General features: G+C 42.2%; 1 protein-coding gene across 2 annotated transcripts; it reads right to left on the bottom strand.

Annotated features, from left to right (window-relative positions):
• Positions 1-967: 967 nt before the first annotated feature.
• On the bottom strand, positions 968-18415 carry KCTD20 (potassium channel tetramerization domain containing 20). Of its 2 annotated transcripts, none has more exons than XM_009817887.2 (8): positions 18405-18415; positions 9224-9423; positions 8246-8525; positions 7253-7355; positions 6632-6752; positions 5472-5669; positions 4855-4965; positions 968-4283 (listed from the first exon to the last, which is right to left on the bottom strand). In XM_009817887.2, exons 1-8 carry the CDS (start codon positions 18413-18415, stop codon positions 3991-3993), a joined length of 1317 nt encoding a protein of 438 aa, XP_009816189.2. In that variant the 3' UTR covers positions 968-3990. The 2 variants fall into 2 exon arrangements, with proteins under 2 accessions (XP_009816189.2, XP_059687098.1); XM_059831115.1 differs by lacking the exon at positions 18405-18415 and adding an exon at positions 15859-15929.
• Positions 18416-18668: the final 253 nt, after the last annotated feature.

The following is an 18668-nucleotide window of genomic DNA, read 5'->3' as shown; positions in this document are numbered from 1 at the left end:
GATTTTTAGCATCAAGGGCTTGGTATGAGAATGCAATGGTACCTCATGGGCTGAAGACTGCACCTCCTAAAGAGGCACAGCAGCCACACACACCCTATTAAAGATGAAAGAGAGTTGAAAAGACCTTCAAAAGAGTTAATCCTTTCTGGGCAGAATGTGCCTGGCCTCCTGGCAAGGGTGGATGACCTGGGCCTTACTCATGCCTAAGTGTCTGCATTGTGTAAATGTCATGTCAGTTTAGCAACTTCAGGGCAAGTTGTTTTTAGTATTTTCCACTTTGTTTTTAAAAGGGATAATAATATGCAGTGAGCAAGTGGCAGTGGAAGCAAAGCATAACCCTTCATTTTTTTTCCTACCAGTTTGTAACATGCCAAAATCAACTTGCAGTTCTCATTTCATTGCTTTGCATTTGCGACAGTTCCACTTGTGAGTACAAGTTCTTGTTATCACTTCAGTAATTCCACCTTGTTCAAACCAACACCCTTTTCAAGCTTCATCAAGAAACCCCTTGAAATACATCCAACACTGAAGATGGAAATAAAAGCCAGACATGCTCCAAAGCTGTGTTCTTCCAAAGACAGAAGTAGGTAGAAGTGGAAAGCATCTTTCACAGCGGACTAACCAAAAATAGCACTAGGGCCTGTTATAGATACTGCATCGTTTGTAGCTTAAGTAGTGTTGTCTCATACCTGTGCTCTGTGCTGCTTTTAGAACAGCACTGCAGTGAGTTGGTAAACTCTGAGGTCCTCTCTGCACAAGTGGTAGCAACACTTCTGTGCAGCTGCTGCACAAGGTCCCCGCCAAATGAACCAGGCTCTCTCTGATGCAAAACTACTTCTAAGACTTTGGGGTCACAAGCCACACTTACTTTATGAAGCAAGGAAACAAAACCTTCTAGCAATCTATCCCCTGCCCATTTGTCTACTCCACATTTAAAACAGTTTTAAAAAGAGCCAAACAAGCCACATATAATTTATACTTTAATACAGAAAGAAACCGTACATCTGTAGTTCATACACACCACAGGTAACACTTCAGTATATCTAGAATAAGACAAAACTTGACCTTGTACCTGAACAGTAGGTGACCAAGAGAACAAATGCACACTTTTTCAGTTTGATTTAGTGTTCCAATGGAACTCACTCTACTAAAACAAATAAAAGCCAAAATTCATCTTTAATTACTTGGGAAAGCCAATTAAGTACAGTGGCTTTTTGAACGATAAAACCTGCATGGAAATCGCGGAAGCTCGATACCTCCATCCCATGCTGAAGGTCCAAATTGATTACACAGAGTACCAAAAAGTTCCTACAAGGCATTGAGAGCCTTTAACCCTCAGGCAACAGCCAGTTGCAGTTAAGTGCCTGGGGTCACTATTTCTAATAAACTGGTTGAATCCTTGAGAGGCCGAGCTGACACTTGGCTCAGGGACAGACACAGGGGGGGTTTGTTCTGGATGAATATGGTACTGAGCTGTCAGATCCCATAAGGTGCTGTCGATCTCAGATGTTCAGCGTCTGATGCCTTGACACAGTCCTGTAAGGTAGCACTGACAACACGCACGTACAAGTCCTTAGAGCAGAACATGCGTAAACTCCCAATTCCACATCAGCTGGTCAATACCAATACACATTTACTTAAAACTTACACTGCTGTAAAAATAAATACACACACAAAAAAATAATCCGTAGGGCCTGGGGGCAAGCTCCATCATTGTTGGGCGGACAGTCTCACCAGCGCCTTTGCTTCACTTGTGGGAACGGCTCGTTACCAAGGCAGGTAATGGGCTTGGTCTGGCCCTTAGCTGGAAGGTTAATGGTCCATATGTCTTCCTTTCTCTACTACAAAAATAGAAACTCACCTAGAACAACAATGGAAAGTGATTGCACACCACCTCTGTGCAGATACTGAAGGACACTTCTCTATACTGATCCAATGACACACAGGGAGGACTTTTGAAAAGCAGTCAGGTGGATCTGGGCATCTGAACCCCTGGGACTCCCCCGAGGTCCTGAAGCACTTTTGGAAATCTTCCCGTAGGCACTTAGCAAAAGAAGAAATCTATTTCCTGCACTTGGGAAAGAAGCTAAGAACAGAAACACTGCAAAGAATGGAACCTGTATCCATACAAGAAGGAACTAAATATATCAGCGAGTATATGCCTTGGCAGAGATTTTGTCACTTGTAACTAAAATGCCACTCATAAACCTTCAGGAAAATTTATGCTTGATATTGTCATGTTACTTACACCGAAAAAACCCAAACATCCTTAGCAGCGAACAGTAACAGCAATCTTCAATGCTAAGTCTACCATACACTTTGCAGACAGATGGAGAATAATAAAAATGTGCTTGGATGATGCAACCCTGACAACAATGGATTAAACCTTTAAGGGGCAGACTGATAGCTACCTCTATTTTGCCAAGTAACTCAATTTATTGCCAGGTAACTCAATGCGCAAGTGTTTCAACAGGTTTCAATAGCAGTCAATTGCAAAAGCAGAACTGACCTGAACTCAACAACTTTGCAAGGGAGCTCTCTCCCTCGCTCTCTTTTTTTTTTGAATGGGTTTCAGCTTTTCTTTGCACCAGCACCATGTTCCAGTACTCCGCTTTGGGTACTTAAAACCTCTACACAGCCATCAGAAATTATGGCTTTGTAAGGTAGGCCCATTCCTGGTTGACATAGCAGCTCGGTTGCAGCAGTACCGAACTCACTGTGTGCTAATCAGGGGGTTAAGCAAGCCTACCCGGAACTCCATGCTGCAGGAACAGGACCAGATAGGCTCTAATATAACTGAGCTAAACCAGCCCGGAGTGTATCTATACCTACAGTCACAGTTTTGTTGTCCCTGAATCCACAATGAACAGAACCTTAACCACAGACTAGGATTATATATGCAGAGCAGCAAAGGAGAGTTGTTCCTAGGTACATGTATTTTTCCCTACTCAAGGCTGGTTTACTCCTGGTATTTCTTACCTGCCTGACAGGAAAATGGTCCAGTCAGTTCCAAACTGGGAAGAAAGTAGCTGGCCTTTTAAAGCTGCAATAGCGGAACGCTCCTTGGAGAGTCTACAGAAATTTTGCCTAAGGTTGATGAGACCAAGGATTTTACTCAGGTAGTAAACTGTACTGGGAGCTCCTCCACTGGCTTTTTTGTCTTAGCAGGTGGATGGAGGAGACAACTGAAAGTCTTTAGCATGCACAGTCACCTCTAGAAAGCTTCTTACATCTATCAGGCTACTAAACAGACCTACTTTGTTGGTAAAATATGAACTACAGTCTCTCCTTTTTGGCTTTTTCCTTCAGCATGATCTACTTGTTTTACTGAACTTAACAGACAACATCCCTAAAAACCGTGATTCCATCTTACGGAGAAATATATATGGGAAGTTCCTGTGAACAGGCATATGCTTCCTATTAAACTAGTTCATCCTTCCCTAGAACAGCAGTACAACATGCTGGATGCAAAGCCAGGTGGCAGTGTAAACAGATTCCTCCACACTCAGTATTTTGCTGTCACAACTGTGCTACATTTCTGCTGGTTGATGAAAGAGTATCATCTGTCCTGCTTTGATGTTCGGTCCTTTGTAACTGATTATCACAAAAGCAAAAGCTAAGTGCCTAATGGTAAAGGAAAGCTTTGTCTTGACAGGCCCAGAATTTCCTCTCTCATGTCAAACAAGACGCTTCTAAATACTTCTGCTCTTCTTTTAGAAGTTTAGGTAAAATATTCAGCACCCACCAGTCTGGAAGCCTTTGTAGCAGAAACAAACAGCATAATTTCTCTTTGTTTGAGGAGATGTTGCTTTTGATTGCACAATTAGACTACGGAGTGTGGCTCTTTATTAACATGCTTGAAACATGACAATGTAGTAAGAGCATGAACGAGGATAAAGCACCTTGCAGGAGTCTTGTGTTCCATCACCTGGGATGAAACTACGCTGAGAGGTTCCCACATCAAGCAGGACTATCCACCCTGAGCCACAGCTAATCTGGTAGATCGTTAACAGCCATTTGGGAGAATGGTGCGTTTAGCCTGTCGAGTTCATCTACTTGTGGGGGGTGATGCATTATAACCTCATGGTCCTCTGAAACGTCATCACCCACAGTGACTAGGTTTGTTAGAGATTTGCTCCGAACACACTGGAAATCAACATGACGGCTTTTGCCTTCTTCCTTTTCCCATGACATCTGGATGAACGGCCGTTGAACATAGTTGTATATCACTTCTGACCGGCCACCAGGCCTCCTCTTCACCTTCTCTTTACACGTGGGATATCCTGAAAACACAGACAGCCAGTCAGTTGCACTACACACCTCTGACTTGCACAAAGGGACAACAGGATCCCAGAAGAACAGCCAGGTAGGAGTGACTATGGGGTCAGGGGGCTTAAGGAGACAAACGCTCACATTCCACATTTACCATTATTGGCTTGCAAAAGACTGTTCTCTTTTCCCCTGGCCATTTTGTGAGCAAACATAGCTACTACAAAAATAAGACAGTCTCCCAGGACAGAGCACAATGTTCTTTAAGATCCCTAAGGGAATGCTTGGATCAGCAGGCAGAAGCATGACTCCCCTTTCCTGTTTGCTTGGTCCTAAAGAGACAACACTTACTGGTACATGCTACGTATCTTTCATTTTCCCTTAACCTTTAAGCCTCCTGGCCAATTTCAGTGTAATGTGATAGAGGTGAAAGAAGATGCCCAGCTTCTACTAGTTTCATGAAAATAAATGCTTAGTAAAACACAGAGCAAAACAGGAAATGCCTACAGAGTCCAAAGGAAACCAGGGTTTACTGACTGTGGAGTCACCTCGTTTAGAATTTCCTTTGTTGAAGAAATACTTTACCTTCAATGCCAATGCGAATATTTTTCAGGCCCCGTTCCTTTAATACAGCTTTTGCAACATCGCGGTTCTCAATGTACTTGAAGAATCTGTACAGCTTGGAACTGTAAAGGACTTGAGAAATAAAAAGGGTGATTAGAATCGACAAGGCGGGACCTTCTCCCTGTTTTTGACATGTTCAGCTGTGGGGGTGCCAAAAAACAGGTCTGGTTTCCAAGAACTACTTCAGGTGTCTGTTCTCATCACTGGGATTAGGTGCACTTCCTTAGTGAGAGGATAGCAATAGACGTTACAGTCTGGATAGAATGTGTGGTGATGGGTGTGTAAAGCAGAATATTCACTCACTCGGGAGCCAGGAAAAGGCTGAGGGGGAGGTGGCAAACAAAAGGAAAAGATGCCGTGAGTGCTGTCATTACCAACGCAGGCAGTCAGACCTAAGCTCTAACTAGCCAGGTATCCTGCCTCTAGCAGCAGCCAATTCAGAAGGAACGTACGAAAACAGAACTCCATGTGCCAGCATCTCTTCCTGGAGGAAGACTGCTGTTTGGGCAACGGGTCCTTTCCTCATGCCAGGGTGTGCGCTGAACACAGAGCCAGGAGCTCCAGTGCAGAGCCCTTACTTTGCGAGTACTCCTCTCCCATTGGAGGTGGATGATCTTCATCCCAGTCCACAGTGTCTTCATCTGTCAGAACGACAATATGGCATTCACGTTCCCCTTTCCTTGCGCTATCCACCATTATAGGCAGAATTAGCTCCTCCAGGTAGCTATCAAACTGCTTGTGAGCACCATCGTTGGAGAGCTCATGTAACAGAGCACCTAATGAGACATAAATCATATGATGAGCTTTTTTTACATAGTATGAAAGTATGCCCCAGCTCTACACTTCCCAAGTACATTCAAGAGCACAGCCCGCATTCTTCTTTAGACAAACTCCTTAACATATGTTCAGATGCATCAACAATCTCCAGCTCCAGAACTGGCAAAATCAGATGTATGAGACTGCATTTCAAATGGGATGCAAATTACACTGTAGACCCATTACATTACCATTAAAAAACCACCAAGGTCCAATCAATACAGTGAAACAGTAACAGACTGAATAATTAATTCATTATACTTAACTTGAATTTCCAGCAACAACCTCTGTCCTTGAAAGCACATTTTCTGCCTTTTCTGTGATCACTCATCAGAGGACAGGGTAGGAAATTCCACCCACAGCCTGTGCTATGATACCATCTACCCCATTTTAGTATAGTGCCTTTCACACATCTGCCTATGTTACAAGGACTTTTTTTGCCAGCATACCCACCAAAAAGCTGCTCCAAGTCAGATCCCTTCGTGACTAGGAACTCTCTACTACTTTCCAACTTTGGCATCTTTGGTTCCTGCTGTGCCCATCATCCTTTAGCTTAAATTATTCACCATTCTCTGGTACATTTTAGATAGGAGTTATAACCCTGCTTTTAGCCTTCATTTTGTTTGGCTGTAACAGCAAGCTCCTCTTCTCAGCCTCTGTTACAAGAGCAGACTAGAAGTTTTACAATTTTAATTCACTTTTTGAGCAAGGTGTCTGTGTTCTGCAGGATTCAATCACTTCAACTTTGGATTGATGCAGCAAAAAAGGAATTGTTTAAATGCAACGCATACAGGAGTCCTAGTGGAGTCCATACCTTCATGCTTAAACTAAAGCACACGATTAAGAACTGCACCGAATCAGGATCAGAGTGCTCAACACCATGCAGATTATCTCCTAAGAGCTGATTTCTCTCCATACTTACTTAAATCTTGACATTTGATTGTGTTGAAATCAAAGTTTATGCAGAGGTAATCACACGTGTCTCGAAGGTCCGGGATGGAAATCCCATCAGGGCAGTTAATGATTCCAGTTTTGTAATAATCCTGCAAATAAAAGGACAGATTTTGGAGAGAAAAATTAAGAATAGCTTGGACTCTAATAATTTTTAACTAGTTCTTTGTTTTGTTAACCAACATTTGAGAGTTACACAGGCTATGTATAGCTCTGTGAACAGTAAAACCAGCCCAGCTTATCCGAGAATCTATGTCTCTTTGCAGCTGCTCTTGGGTCTGATTAACTGTGAGCTCCAGTTAAAACTTTTCCCATGCCATAGGGTTGCATAACATCTCATAACATCTCACGAGGTCAGGACACAGCTCAGGAATGACAATGGCATGACACAAGAAAGGTAAAAGGCAACATGAGCAAATATCTGAAATGATGACTCATACCAAAGTCTATTGTAATTTTTTTTTTACATCACAATGCAAAACAGTAATAAAAGAATATGTCCTGGGGGTGTGCAGCTGCTTGGGAGATGGCTCAGTTTTGCACATGTGACAAACAGACTGTTTTTTTTTATAATCTGCAAACATCTCCTTACCAGCACAGTCCGGAACACAGCTGAGCTAATTCCTTCTGCGATTTCATATTCTCCCTTTTCATTTGGCCTGGTGAAGTTATATTCTCTTCCTGGTCCAAACATTCTGAACAGATAAAAATCTATGTAAGTACACAAGTATACTTAATTAATTCTAGAGACCAGTAGGTGCACTGAGGTTAAACAAAACCAGCAGTGACACATATATACAGTAACTTGAAACCTACACTCAAATCTCTTACACAGTAAATAAGCACAAGCCCTGGCTCAGCTAAGTCCTCCTATAGCTGGACTCTGTCTGTCACTATAGCTACTGTATTGTATGGAACAAGCCACAGCTCAGAGAACAGATCATTCAACCCCGGGTCAGAAAATACCCTGGCAATAAAGCCCTTTCACTGAGGCTGCACAAGATGACCGCTGCCTGCCTTTTGATCCCTTGTTTTACACAATGACCTGTGCAAGGGTCACTAACCCAACAGAACCTGTCTCCCTTTGGGCAGAGATGGGTGAAAGTGCTGGCAATACAGAAAATGAGTGCTTCTTGTTGCATCAGTAGGCTCCAACCTTTAAGCTATGTTACAGGAAGGTGAGTAACTTCTCTTATGGGAAAGTATCATAAGATAATAGCAGAAGGGGGATGCAGCATTATAGTTTTCCCCATTCTGGAAGGGAGGTTATCAGCTGTGAGCAGATGTACTACTTACAAACAAGGCGAACACTTGGAGAGAAGGCAAAAGCAGACCACGTCTAGCTAAAAGTGCACATTGTTTGAAGAAAGTGGACCGAAGGGAGAGCATTACCTAGAGAACTACCAACTCTCTCTACATCTGGTCTTGTCTGCAAGGCCTCACTCACACCCAAGTTCTGAATGAGGTCAACCTCGCTTCACTTGTGCGTACGGATGAGATCACAAAACAAACATTACAGGTTTGTTCCATTTTAGCAAATATTTGACCCCCTTGAGGTATCTTGAAAATAGTGGAAATCACCCACCTTCCCAGCATAGTATCAGGGTGAGCAGTGAAAATCTGTGGATTCACTGCAAAGCGAGTGCCATCTACCACAAGCGTCACTTTCTCTGGAGCCACTGTTTGTGAATTGCTGCTTGAAGACAAAGCGCAGCATCCATGGCGTTCCTGGGTATTAAAATATTCTGACTGCCTCTTATTTCCGTCTTGGAAATGACAGTTGTGTGTGTCTTCAGTAGCAGACAACATGCTACTGATCTGGGGATTTACTGGACAAGCAGTGTGTCGGCATTCAGAATCTAAACCTGAGAAAGACAAACAAATATTGCAAGGGTAAGATATAATTTATTGGAAAATATAATTTCGTAGTAAAATTTCCTACTGTAATGAGAAAACTGAGTCATACAATAACAAAAGATGTCGATACACATAACTGTCAGGGTAATGTTATATGCCATGAAACTAGACTGCATTTTCAAATTGAGCCAGCAGTTGGATTTTGGATAAAAAATTTCCCAATGAACCACGATGCTTAATACTCCTTGTTAAAGCAAGATGGATATTCAGTGTGTAAAGAGCAGGAGCACAGAAATTAAACAAGGCCAGAAATACAGACACAGATTCCTAGCACCGACACCTACTCTCAGAGGAAAGCTGGTGCAAAAGCACACACCATATTAGAGGTGCTTGATGTCCAGTCCACAGTGGGCACATAGCTCATCAGGACTGTCCAGCCGCTTTCAGTTTATCTGTTCAGGGACAATCTCAGAAAGAGCTGCAGGTTGGCTGGCATGTGATGATCTTGCCAAGACAGCAAGACCCTACACTATGCTGTGGACCTTTGTCCTTTAGACCAGCCTGGCAAAGGCAGGGTACGTATGTTCTGCACTCCCCACTGCAAACTGCCTTGGGATACTGGAATTTTTTCAAAACATAACACCCCTCAAAAAAAATTAAAAATTCTCCCATAAAGATTACTGTAAGGTAAAGACATTATCCTTACCCTCAGTCCTGGGAACTGCAGCAGGGCTGTGACCTCCTAACACCACATTACTTTCTTCTGACTCATGGACTGCTACAGTTATGTTTTCCACAGAGCAACTGGACTCCGGATTTCTTGACCAGTCTGTCCCACCAGCACAGTTAACATTCATGCTGGGCCTCCGTGATGTGAGGAGATGGTTGCGTTTCTTAAGAGAAGAGCTAGGAGAGAAAATGCCAGGTTCTTAGTTTTGGAAGAAAGTCACAAGCAATGGAGCTCAAATCCCTGCATCTGGTACTGCAAGCAAAGTCCCTCAGGCTCAAAAGGCATTTCTTTAGATACTTCACGGGGCTTCAGAGAGGCTTATGAAACTAGTTATGGCCCTACACTTAACTAGGAAGAGGAAAAAGAGAGGTATTAAAGTAACCAGGGGTCTATTTAATCTATAAACCTTGGCTTTTAAAAAAGTAAGTCTAAAGCCATGATGTCTTTAGATCACATATGTGTTCCCACAAAAACCTTCCTAGCAATTGCCTGACTTCCAGACCACTAGAGCCCTTTAAAAGTGTTTACATATCTCTTGATTCCCAGCACTGGCAAAATGAGCTCTGTAACATGGTTATAGCCCAAAATTGAACATTTTCCCAGCTAACAGTTCAGGCATTGCCTCTTAACCACTCTGAGGTTTGACCAGGAGGTTCCCTGCTCCCAGTAATTGCTTTTTTTTGTGTCTTCCTCCTTCTCAATTTATCACCCTCCTGTCATATAGTGCTTCCCCCAGTATTTAACCTGATATAGTCCTACAACAAATACTCACATCACGTAGAATAGCCACGACTACAGCAGCCTTACATCCATCGTACCCTGGCTCAGCTCGATACAATGGTTAAACCAATGCCATTCAAATCTTAAATGTTCTTTCAGCATATGCAGAGCGACTTCTTTCATTTTTGCTGTTTGGCCATTTCACTCTTAAGTGAAATTCTTCTTCCCTGTTCCTATCTTTAAGACTCACTTCACTCCGCTTCTTCATATCTTCTAACAGATTTCTTTTGCTGTCTCTTTCCCTCATTCTCTCTTTGGCATACATTTTGTCCTGCTATTGCCTTGGACAAGAAACAGCTCTCCTTTCTTGGCTTTAAGTGTTTTCCTTTCACTCTCTCAAACATAAACCACCAATTTCCTCATTAATGAATTTTCCCAGTTTCCCCCCTGCGGAACAATTGTCCTGTGTCTTTTTCTTGGCTGAATTAAGACTCCAGGGCCTGTGGGTGCCATCTATAAAGCATGGCAGAACACTGACATGGCTAGATACAAACCAGATCAAATACAGCACTAATGAAACAACAAAATGCCAAATAAGAGTTGGCAAGTTTTCTGGTCAGGACCTGCTGAGGATGAAGGCCTTAATGAGCAGTTCAGTGGTAGGTTTCAAGCCCATCGCTACTGGCAGTCAGTATAAGCACTTCATTCTTAATTAGAAATTTAAAAAAGGAATAACAATTCCTTCTTCTTGTTCCATAAAACCAATACTATATTGACAGCATTATTAAATCTGTATATTTTTAGAAAATCTGTTGCTTACACATCATGTGATATTCATCAGAAGGAAGATTTTTGGCAACAGCAAAACCATGTGAAAAGCTACTGTATTTTTTCTTTTTTTAAAGGCTCTGGCTGGCTGGCAGGAACAGCAACGCGAGGAGCCTACGAGGGTCACCTTAGTTCCAGCAAACTTAACAGCGTGCAGTGCATCACTATCCACCTCTCCTCTCACCAAACACCCAATGTTGGCTCAGAAAACTCCCTCTCCTGACACTTTCCGGGCTGCTTTCTTGGACCCGTTGCACTGCTTGCCTGGACGCTGGAGAGACCCCCTCACCAGTCCCACCAGCAACCTAGCCGTCCCCGTGAATGATGCCTTGCATTTGGTCACACGTGAACAAATCCATCCCCTTTTGCCTGAGCAAAGGGCAACGCAAACTCCCTGTGAATAAGCCCCTGCAACCTTCTGCCCTCTTCTCTCGTGTGTCAGACCAGCAAAGAGGTAGTAAGGAAGGTCAGCAGTCTGCTCTTGGGCCATGGGCAGTGGGACATGGGTGTGTGGAGCTCCCAGTATCTAAGCAGAACAACTGCCCCACTCATACAACTTCAGGACAAAGCTACTATCCCAGGAATGATCTATATAAATAAGTAAACATACACAATATGCAAAAAATACTGTTTAAAGTAAACCTAAATATGCAAACCCGCATACTGTACAACACCTTGGAGAGAAAGGAAAAAAGCCTTTAAATCAATTCCAGAATTGACAATGTCAAATGGAACAACAAAAAGTCAAACCATTCCCCTATTTCCTATAGCCTATTGTAACTACTGCAAGGAAATGGAGTTTTCCAGACTGTAAATGTTAAATTATTTATACAACTAATACTGTGGTTTCAAACATATTCACTGAATTCCATACATTAGAATTATGCTATACTTTCTGACCAAAATGCTTTAAAATTTGGTAACTGCACAGAAAGACAAAACGTATTTTTTTAAATTGCAGTTTGATTTACTTAGGCAAAAGTGTTTTGAGATGGGGAAAAAAAAAATCCTTGTCAAGAAGATACGTAATCACCTTGGGAAAGCCCTTCAGAGGAGTTGTTCTTGAGACTGGCTATTTGCTGGGAAGAACACAAACAATATACAGGGTTGTGTCTCAGGAACTCTTCCCTCCCCCCCTGCAACTTTTCTATATAGAAACAAGCTCCCTGGTAAAACTGAGATGCTAACACACTCACTTGGAACAGACTTTGCTCTGTGAGCTGACAAGAACTTTATAAAGAAAACTTGAAAGCATAAAATTTACTTCTTAGGCTGCTTTCTTTCAAGAGTGCTCCATTGCTGTAGTTCTGCCAATAAGCTCCCCTTGCGCTGTCTGAACAATCTCTTGATTATTTAATACATTACTTAGCAGAGAGGAGAATTTAGGCAGGGAGTCAGATCAATAAGCAGTTTATATCCAGGCAAACAGCAGCTTTATCAAGGGACACTTACATTCCATAACTTCACAAGAGGCCTGCCTTATAAACCCTATTTAAGTGATGTCAAATAGCATGAAACACCTACAGACTGAATTCTCACAACAATCAAACTGGGTTCGATGGATGTCACAATCTTTGTTCATCACCATAAGCTTCGAATTAAACGCACGCACAGCTCAAGAGACCCTGCGTGCCGTTCAGCAGAGTCCTCTACTACAATATGTCAGAAACTATTTATAGAACTATCATCAGATATGCAGGAACTACATTACACTAATTTTCCCTGATGGGTTCCCCCCCCCTCCCTTTTCTGCTTAATCTGCTAAAGAGGATTTTTAGGAAAAAAAGCCCCAGCTGTTGACACCTTTCTCCTCATTCTTTTCTATTACACTAAGTTTAGTACCAGCAAAAGGTGCTAAAACCTGCAGAGATGGGAAGATTCAGAAACAGATGCTCTTCACAATTGTGGTGATTCCTAAAAGCATCCGATCTGACTTTCCTCATTATATCTACGGGAAACCAAATGTTCAGCCCTGCTGATAATCAGCTGGGCCAGGTTAATGTTATTTTCCTGTCTTCTGTCCCCTCCTGGCATACCCAAATCCTATACACTATGCGTCAGCAGAATTGAGGCAAATGAGTAAGGATTCCTCAAGCACAACTGGCTGGTACAATACATAGCCAAACTAGTCATTTAACATGACAAATGTATCACAATCACACATACAACCCAGTAGGGAAACTAGTACATAAAGACTTCAGAAGGCCATACTCATGCCTGACCAGCTTACAAATGTCCTGGTTTCCTTTCATGCCCAGGATCAAGGTGAACTACCCGTGGGGAGAATGAATACCTATAAATAATAATTAGCACTATTCATCTTCAAAGCTTTTTACAAATATTAACTGCTCATTCCTCCTAACAGCCCTGGGAAGCACTGCAGGGAAGTCTTTTATGAGAGAAAACAGGGACACAGAAAAAAAGAGACATAATATCCAGGACCAGCCAGAGTATCAAGGCCCACTAACTAGGTGTTACGCTGACTTTTAGCACGTTCGCTACCCAAGCTCCCTGGCTGTGCACCAGCAATTACCCTGTGGTGAGCAGGACAAATATTAGCAGGTTACCACCTTCTTTTGAGGTCTGTTTCCATGCACGTTTCTACCCTCTGGTAAGTCTAAGTTGGCTGGTACCACAGAATTGATCCTGAGCAGTAAACGAGCACCTTGACTTCTCAGCTCACTTCTCAGTAACTTTTTTGTATGCTCAGATCGTGAAAGACCAGGTAGGGACCAGCCTGCAGAGGAATTAGACTCACGGTTTGCGGACCGCTGGATTTTGGGAGCTGGGAACTCATGAATCAAAAGCCCAGTGTCACGTTCAGCACTAAAGATCAGCAAAAGAGCTCCTAAACAGGCTGTGGTATTTTTTTTTTTTTTAAGGAAATCAGTATCACAGTCAAAAATCGGAATTCACATCTGACTCTGGCCGTTGGTTTTGCCTAACTTGGAGCACATAGGTCCCTCCTCCCTCCAGAACATGACCATGTTAAGAATGAGCTGCGCAACTGAACAAGCATCTCTGTTCTCCAAACCACATGCTAATGGTCATGGCGAAATCATCTTTATGTGAACTTGTTTAGAGCCAACACTTTTGCTGAGAGAAAAATATGGAAGTGATAATTTTTTTTTTTTTTTAAAAAGAGAAACTGGAAACAGAGTTTTATTTAGCAACGCATCTTTGGCACCAACAATTCATGCTACAAACCTTTTGCAGATAGAGGCTGATCCTTGTTCTACATAATTCTTGACAAAGAAGGAAGTGTACTAGAATGTAAAAAGGCTGGGATGATCTTCAGCACATTATCTTTCCCCACCCTAACGAATCTGAGGCACATCCAAACCCACTTCCCAAGGTATACAGTTCTCACCCAGCTACTGGAAGGAGCTGAATGGCTTAATTGGTACAGACCAACATAAACAGTACATAGGTGATGTGCACAAAGAAAAGAAACTCAAATACAGTAACATGTCCAGCACAGAAAACCCATTTAGATGCAGGACATTTTATTAAGCAAAAGATAACAAAAGCATCAGTACAGACTCGCTGGTTTCTAACTTTTTATTGTATTACTTGTTCATTATCCTTACCCTTGGGATTTTTTTTTTAAAGAGCCGTTATAAAAATATGTTAGGTATCAAGTTTGCAGAACTTCACAGCAACTTCAAAGAAAAATCATGAAAAGCTGAGCTGTCAAAATCCATTGAAGAGTAAAGCCCTTTACTGTAACATCTGACAGCTTATGCACTGCTTCACTGTCATCTGGCATGACAAGAAGTCAGTCAGAAGAGAGTAAAAATAGTAGAAGTGAGTAACCTGACTTCACCACTCGGTTTGCGAATGGCAAGAACGATCAGCACACTGAGCAAGTGAATCAGATGGTTAGCAATCTTCCACTCTTCCTAAACCACAGCATAACCACGATGACTTAAATAAAACTCCAACTCATTTTTAAGGTGACAACACTCCTTTAAATCTACAAAAACATTCCCATGTACAATTATTCTCAGAAATATGAGCAAGCAGGAAACACACAGGGTGTGCCTGACCTAATTCTAGCCTACTACTTTAGAACAAGATGTATTTCTAATATAATTGCATGCCTTTCAAAAAGTTTAGCCTTGCTTTAATTTCTTAAAACATATCCTTGGAACATGCCAAAAGTTTCTCTAAGCATAAAAGCAGAAAAACAAATTAGCAGTGATTGAATTCCTCCTCTGGAGAGAAAAAGGGAAATCTCACGGGCTTCAGATAAATAACGAGAAGCATTTCCTGTACGTAAGGATTAGCGAATCAGTATTGGGTACCTCTAAACCACAACGGGGAGTGCAGCGCAGATATACCCAAGCCAGGAGGGATCCGCTGGCCAAGGCTTCGCTGTGCCCTACACAACGTGCGGATTTCCCAGTTGGAGGCCAGACGCAGTCTACCTGTACCAGCCCTGTACCACGCTGAGTTAGCAAACCTAGCCCCTCTCATGTAGTCCTCACCACTCGCATTCATCTTCTCTCAGTTGGTCTGCTCTTGTGCCCCCTACACATTTACAGAATTAGGTTAAGTAAAAAAAAAAAGCCATCAAGCTTGCTATGAAAAAATATTATATTGGCAAGTAAGCACCAATCCGACTTTCTAATTTTCATAAAAACTATTTGCTGTTGATCATCAGATGCATACTTCCCCAGAAAGAGGGAGGAAGAGGAAAATAACCATACTGCTTGTCAGCTCAGTTCAGTGGCAATAAAAATTCCCCAGTCGCAGGGAAGCATTCCAGAGGGCTGTGCAGAATGACAGTAATCCAACCGTTAGAAAGAAAGGCAAAAAGTAAAACTTTCTGCTCTATTAAAGATTGAGAACAGATCTGGGGTCTCATCCTGTAAATATGAAGGAAATCCACTGAAAACAGCAGGTTTGAATTTGCATGAATGAGACTGGAGTCACACCCTAGGAATTCTGGCCCCAGCTTCTGTTCACACACCTGTAACTCAGGAGTCCCTGAAGATTTTAACAAATAAAATGGATAAAGTATGGAAAGGAAACAGCACAGAAGGGCACAGGAAAAAAACCTGCCAGGCTGTGCCTGCTCTAGTCTCGACAGAGCTTCCCCTCTTACGCTCTGCTTTGTTCCCTTCTGCATTCCCAGTTAAGACGGAAACACAGCACCATTAGGAAACTGGAATAGACAAAATAAGTGTAAAACCTGCCTATTAAAACACATCTTCAGTGTAAATTGTGTAAAACTCATCCAGAGTTTAAAACGCAAGAAGCTGCCATTCTTTTTACAAGTTGCTTGGAGTAAACACAAGCCTATTGATTCTTTGGCTACTAAAAATCTAAAATGAGTGATGGGCCCACGTTGTCGGTACTGCGGTTTACAGTAGAAGAAAGGCACTTCTAAAGCAATGACACATCCTGCTTTTAAATCCTACTCCCTGCTTTCTGCCAAATTCTACAGTCTTTAAGCATTTTAAGATTCAGACAGTCACATTGTCATAGCAGGCAGTTTTTTTGGTCTTTGGTTTTTTTAAAAGCATTTTTCCAGTTGCCAAGTACAAACCTGGTTTCTCATTACTACTTCTCTTTTAAGCATAAGACTTGTCTAGGAGATCAGTTTTCACCCTCTTCCAGAAGGTGAAGGGCCATGCGTGAAGTCTCCCATAAGCAGGGAAGCTGGTGTCGCCAGGCTGCCCTGGGCAAGTGTACCTTCTAGCGCAAGGGTCCGAGCCCCAGGCACCGCCCTGCGCGGCCAAATCAAACAAGGGATGCTCAAGGCAACGTCAGACTTGGCAGGTCTGAGGCTGGCCGCTCGCTGGCACCTGTAGATATGCCTGTACCACAGGCAAACAACATAAAAGTGCACTCACCCAAATTGTATCAGATAGAAAATCTACCTGGAGCCTTTAACATGCTTTTCTCGTACCTACTAATGATCCTCGCTTCATTTTCTGCTACAGACACGAACATAACCAGACAATAAAAGGGTGATTTATAGGTTGAACTAGCACAGGCACATTACCAAAGGCTTTTCCCTTGTTACGAAGTAACTCTATCAATATACAGTGGATTCATTTTCCATCTGGCTTTGAAAGATAGATGGAAAATCATGTCCAGCAGGACTGATGCAATGCAGGACAGCCTTTAAATTCTGGCGAGAGACAGCAAGAAGGCTGATGAAATGCTTGATTGTTTTCTCCTATTCTGTGCATAGTGCCTCACTGTTAGCAAAGTTTACAGACTTACTCGTTTACTTGGGTCTTAACAAAAATCTACTGTTTCTACAAATGCAATTCAAAACTACAGTCTGCAATATGGTTTAACACTGCACATCCACACCTTGATTTAAGATCCACGGTTCACCAGGTCCTCCTGTAACTGCCAGCGCCTGGTTTACAGGCTGAAAGCTCGCATCGCTGCTGACAGCACTGACCCGCAGCAGCACCCCACGCTGACAGCATCATTTCTTTTGCCAACCTATAATCACCAAGGCTAATACACGCAAAAAAGTCATTGAGATTTATTAACTTGAAGTAACCTATTATAGGCTTTTCCAAAATAGGAAAGTTACACCATGGCAGCCTGATCAACTGGAAGAGATGAAGTGCATCCAAGAATGTCCTAGCAGTGGGTGTCCCAGAAGGGAACAAAATTCCTGAATAAGGCAACAGGTTAATGCTTTGCTAAGGCTGCTTCCCTCCCTGTGAGGCTCAAGGTACTAGTGTTAAAAAGCACAACCAGGCAACGCAGAAAGGCTATTTCCACTACTCACACTATTGGGTTTAAGAGACAGTCATCCGAAAAATTACAGTTCTTGCATTTGAACCTTGTAAAGAGCTTCTTAACACTACAGTAATGGTAGCTTTGCTAGTGCTATCTGATTAAATTCAGTCAGCGATTTAAATAAAGCTGGCTGTGCCCATATAGAATATGTACCTCCTTTCTAAGCAGAAGGATGGAATATGCAGATCTGACCTGGGTAAGGGGAAAAAACCCTGGTGAAAGATGAGCTGTTACAAGCAGGATCATCTTCTCTAGAGACAGGAAAAGCAAATTTTCCCCTGCTAAAATACAGAATACTGAGCTAAATAAAGTTTTAAGCCAGGTGACACCTATGAGTTACACTCTGTCTTCACCTGTGTTAGATTAAGCAACAAATACTTCTGCAAAAATCTTCAACAGGAGCAAAAGCAGCAGACAATAGAGTTCTGCCCTGTATTCTCTGCTCCACCATTTCCTGCAAAACTATTTACAAAGCTTTCAGAAAAAAATAATAATAATGTTTTAACAAAACATAAATGCAAGACCTACCTTAAGTCTTCAGATTTTAAAATGCTATTTTCCTTCTCAATTTTTCTTCTTAGGCAGTGAAATCTAACTTGGTTTCAACTCCATACCAATTCCTACATCTACACTACAAGTCAAGCTTCTCGATTATAAGCTATACAAAAAAGCATAAGGACAACAGTATTTCTGAGAAGGCTCCAACCCCAAATCCAATGTACCTGCAGCAATCAGAACTTCTGAACAGAAATAACCACCCACGTTTCCTATCGTAACTCTGGAGCAAACCCTCTGCCAAGCACCCCCTCTCAAGACAACACAGCTCCTTACTTACTGGCGGCTCATATGTTCTCAGTGCTCCCAGCACCAATATCCTGAAATCCTTCTTTAAGAGAGGGAAGCACTAAGTCACAGCAAAGCTTCAGAGTTTAAACTGTTTGTGCAGTAATGGTCACTCCCCCAAAGCCCAGATGTCTGATTCATGTAAATATTTCAGTTTAAAAGTCCCCCCACCAGCTGATTCATGAAAAGTTTGAATAGAAAAATCTGTATGGTAACAAATAGCTTTATTTTAAGCCTCCTATTTTCAGCAAAAGCC

Source organism: Gavia stellata, chromosome 30, assembly GCF_030936135.1.
Source record: "Gavia stellata isolate bGavSte3 chromosome 30, bGavSte3.hap2, whole genome shotgun sequence".
NCBI lineage: Eukaryota > Metazoa > Chordata > Aves > Gaviiformes > Gaviidae > Gavia > Gavia stellata.
This window is presented reverse-complemented; position numbering and strand designations above follow the sequence as displayed.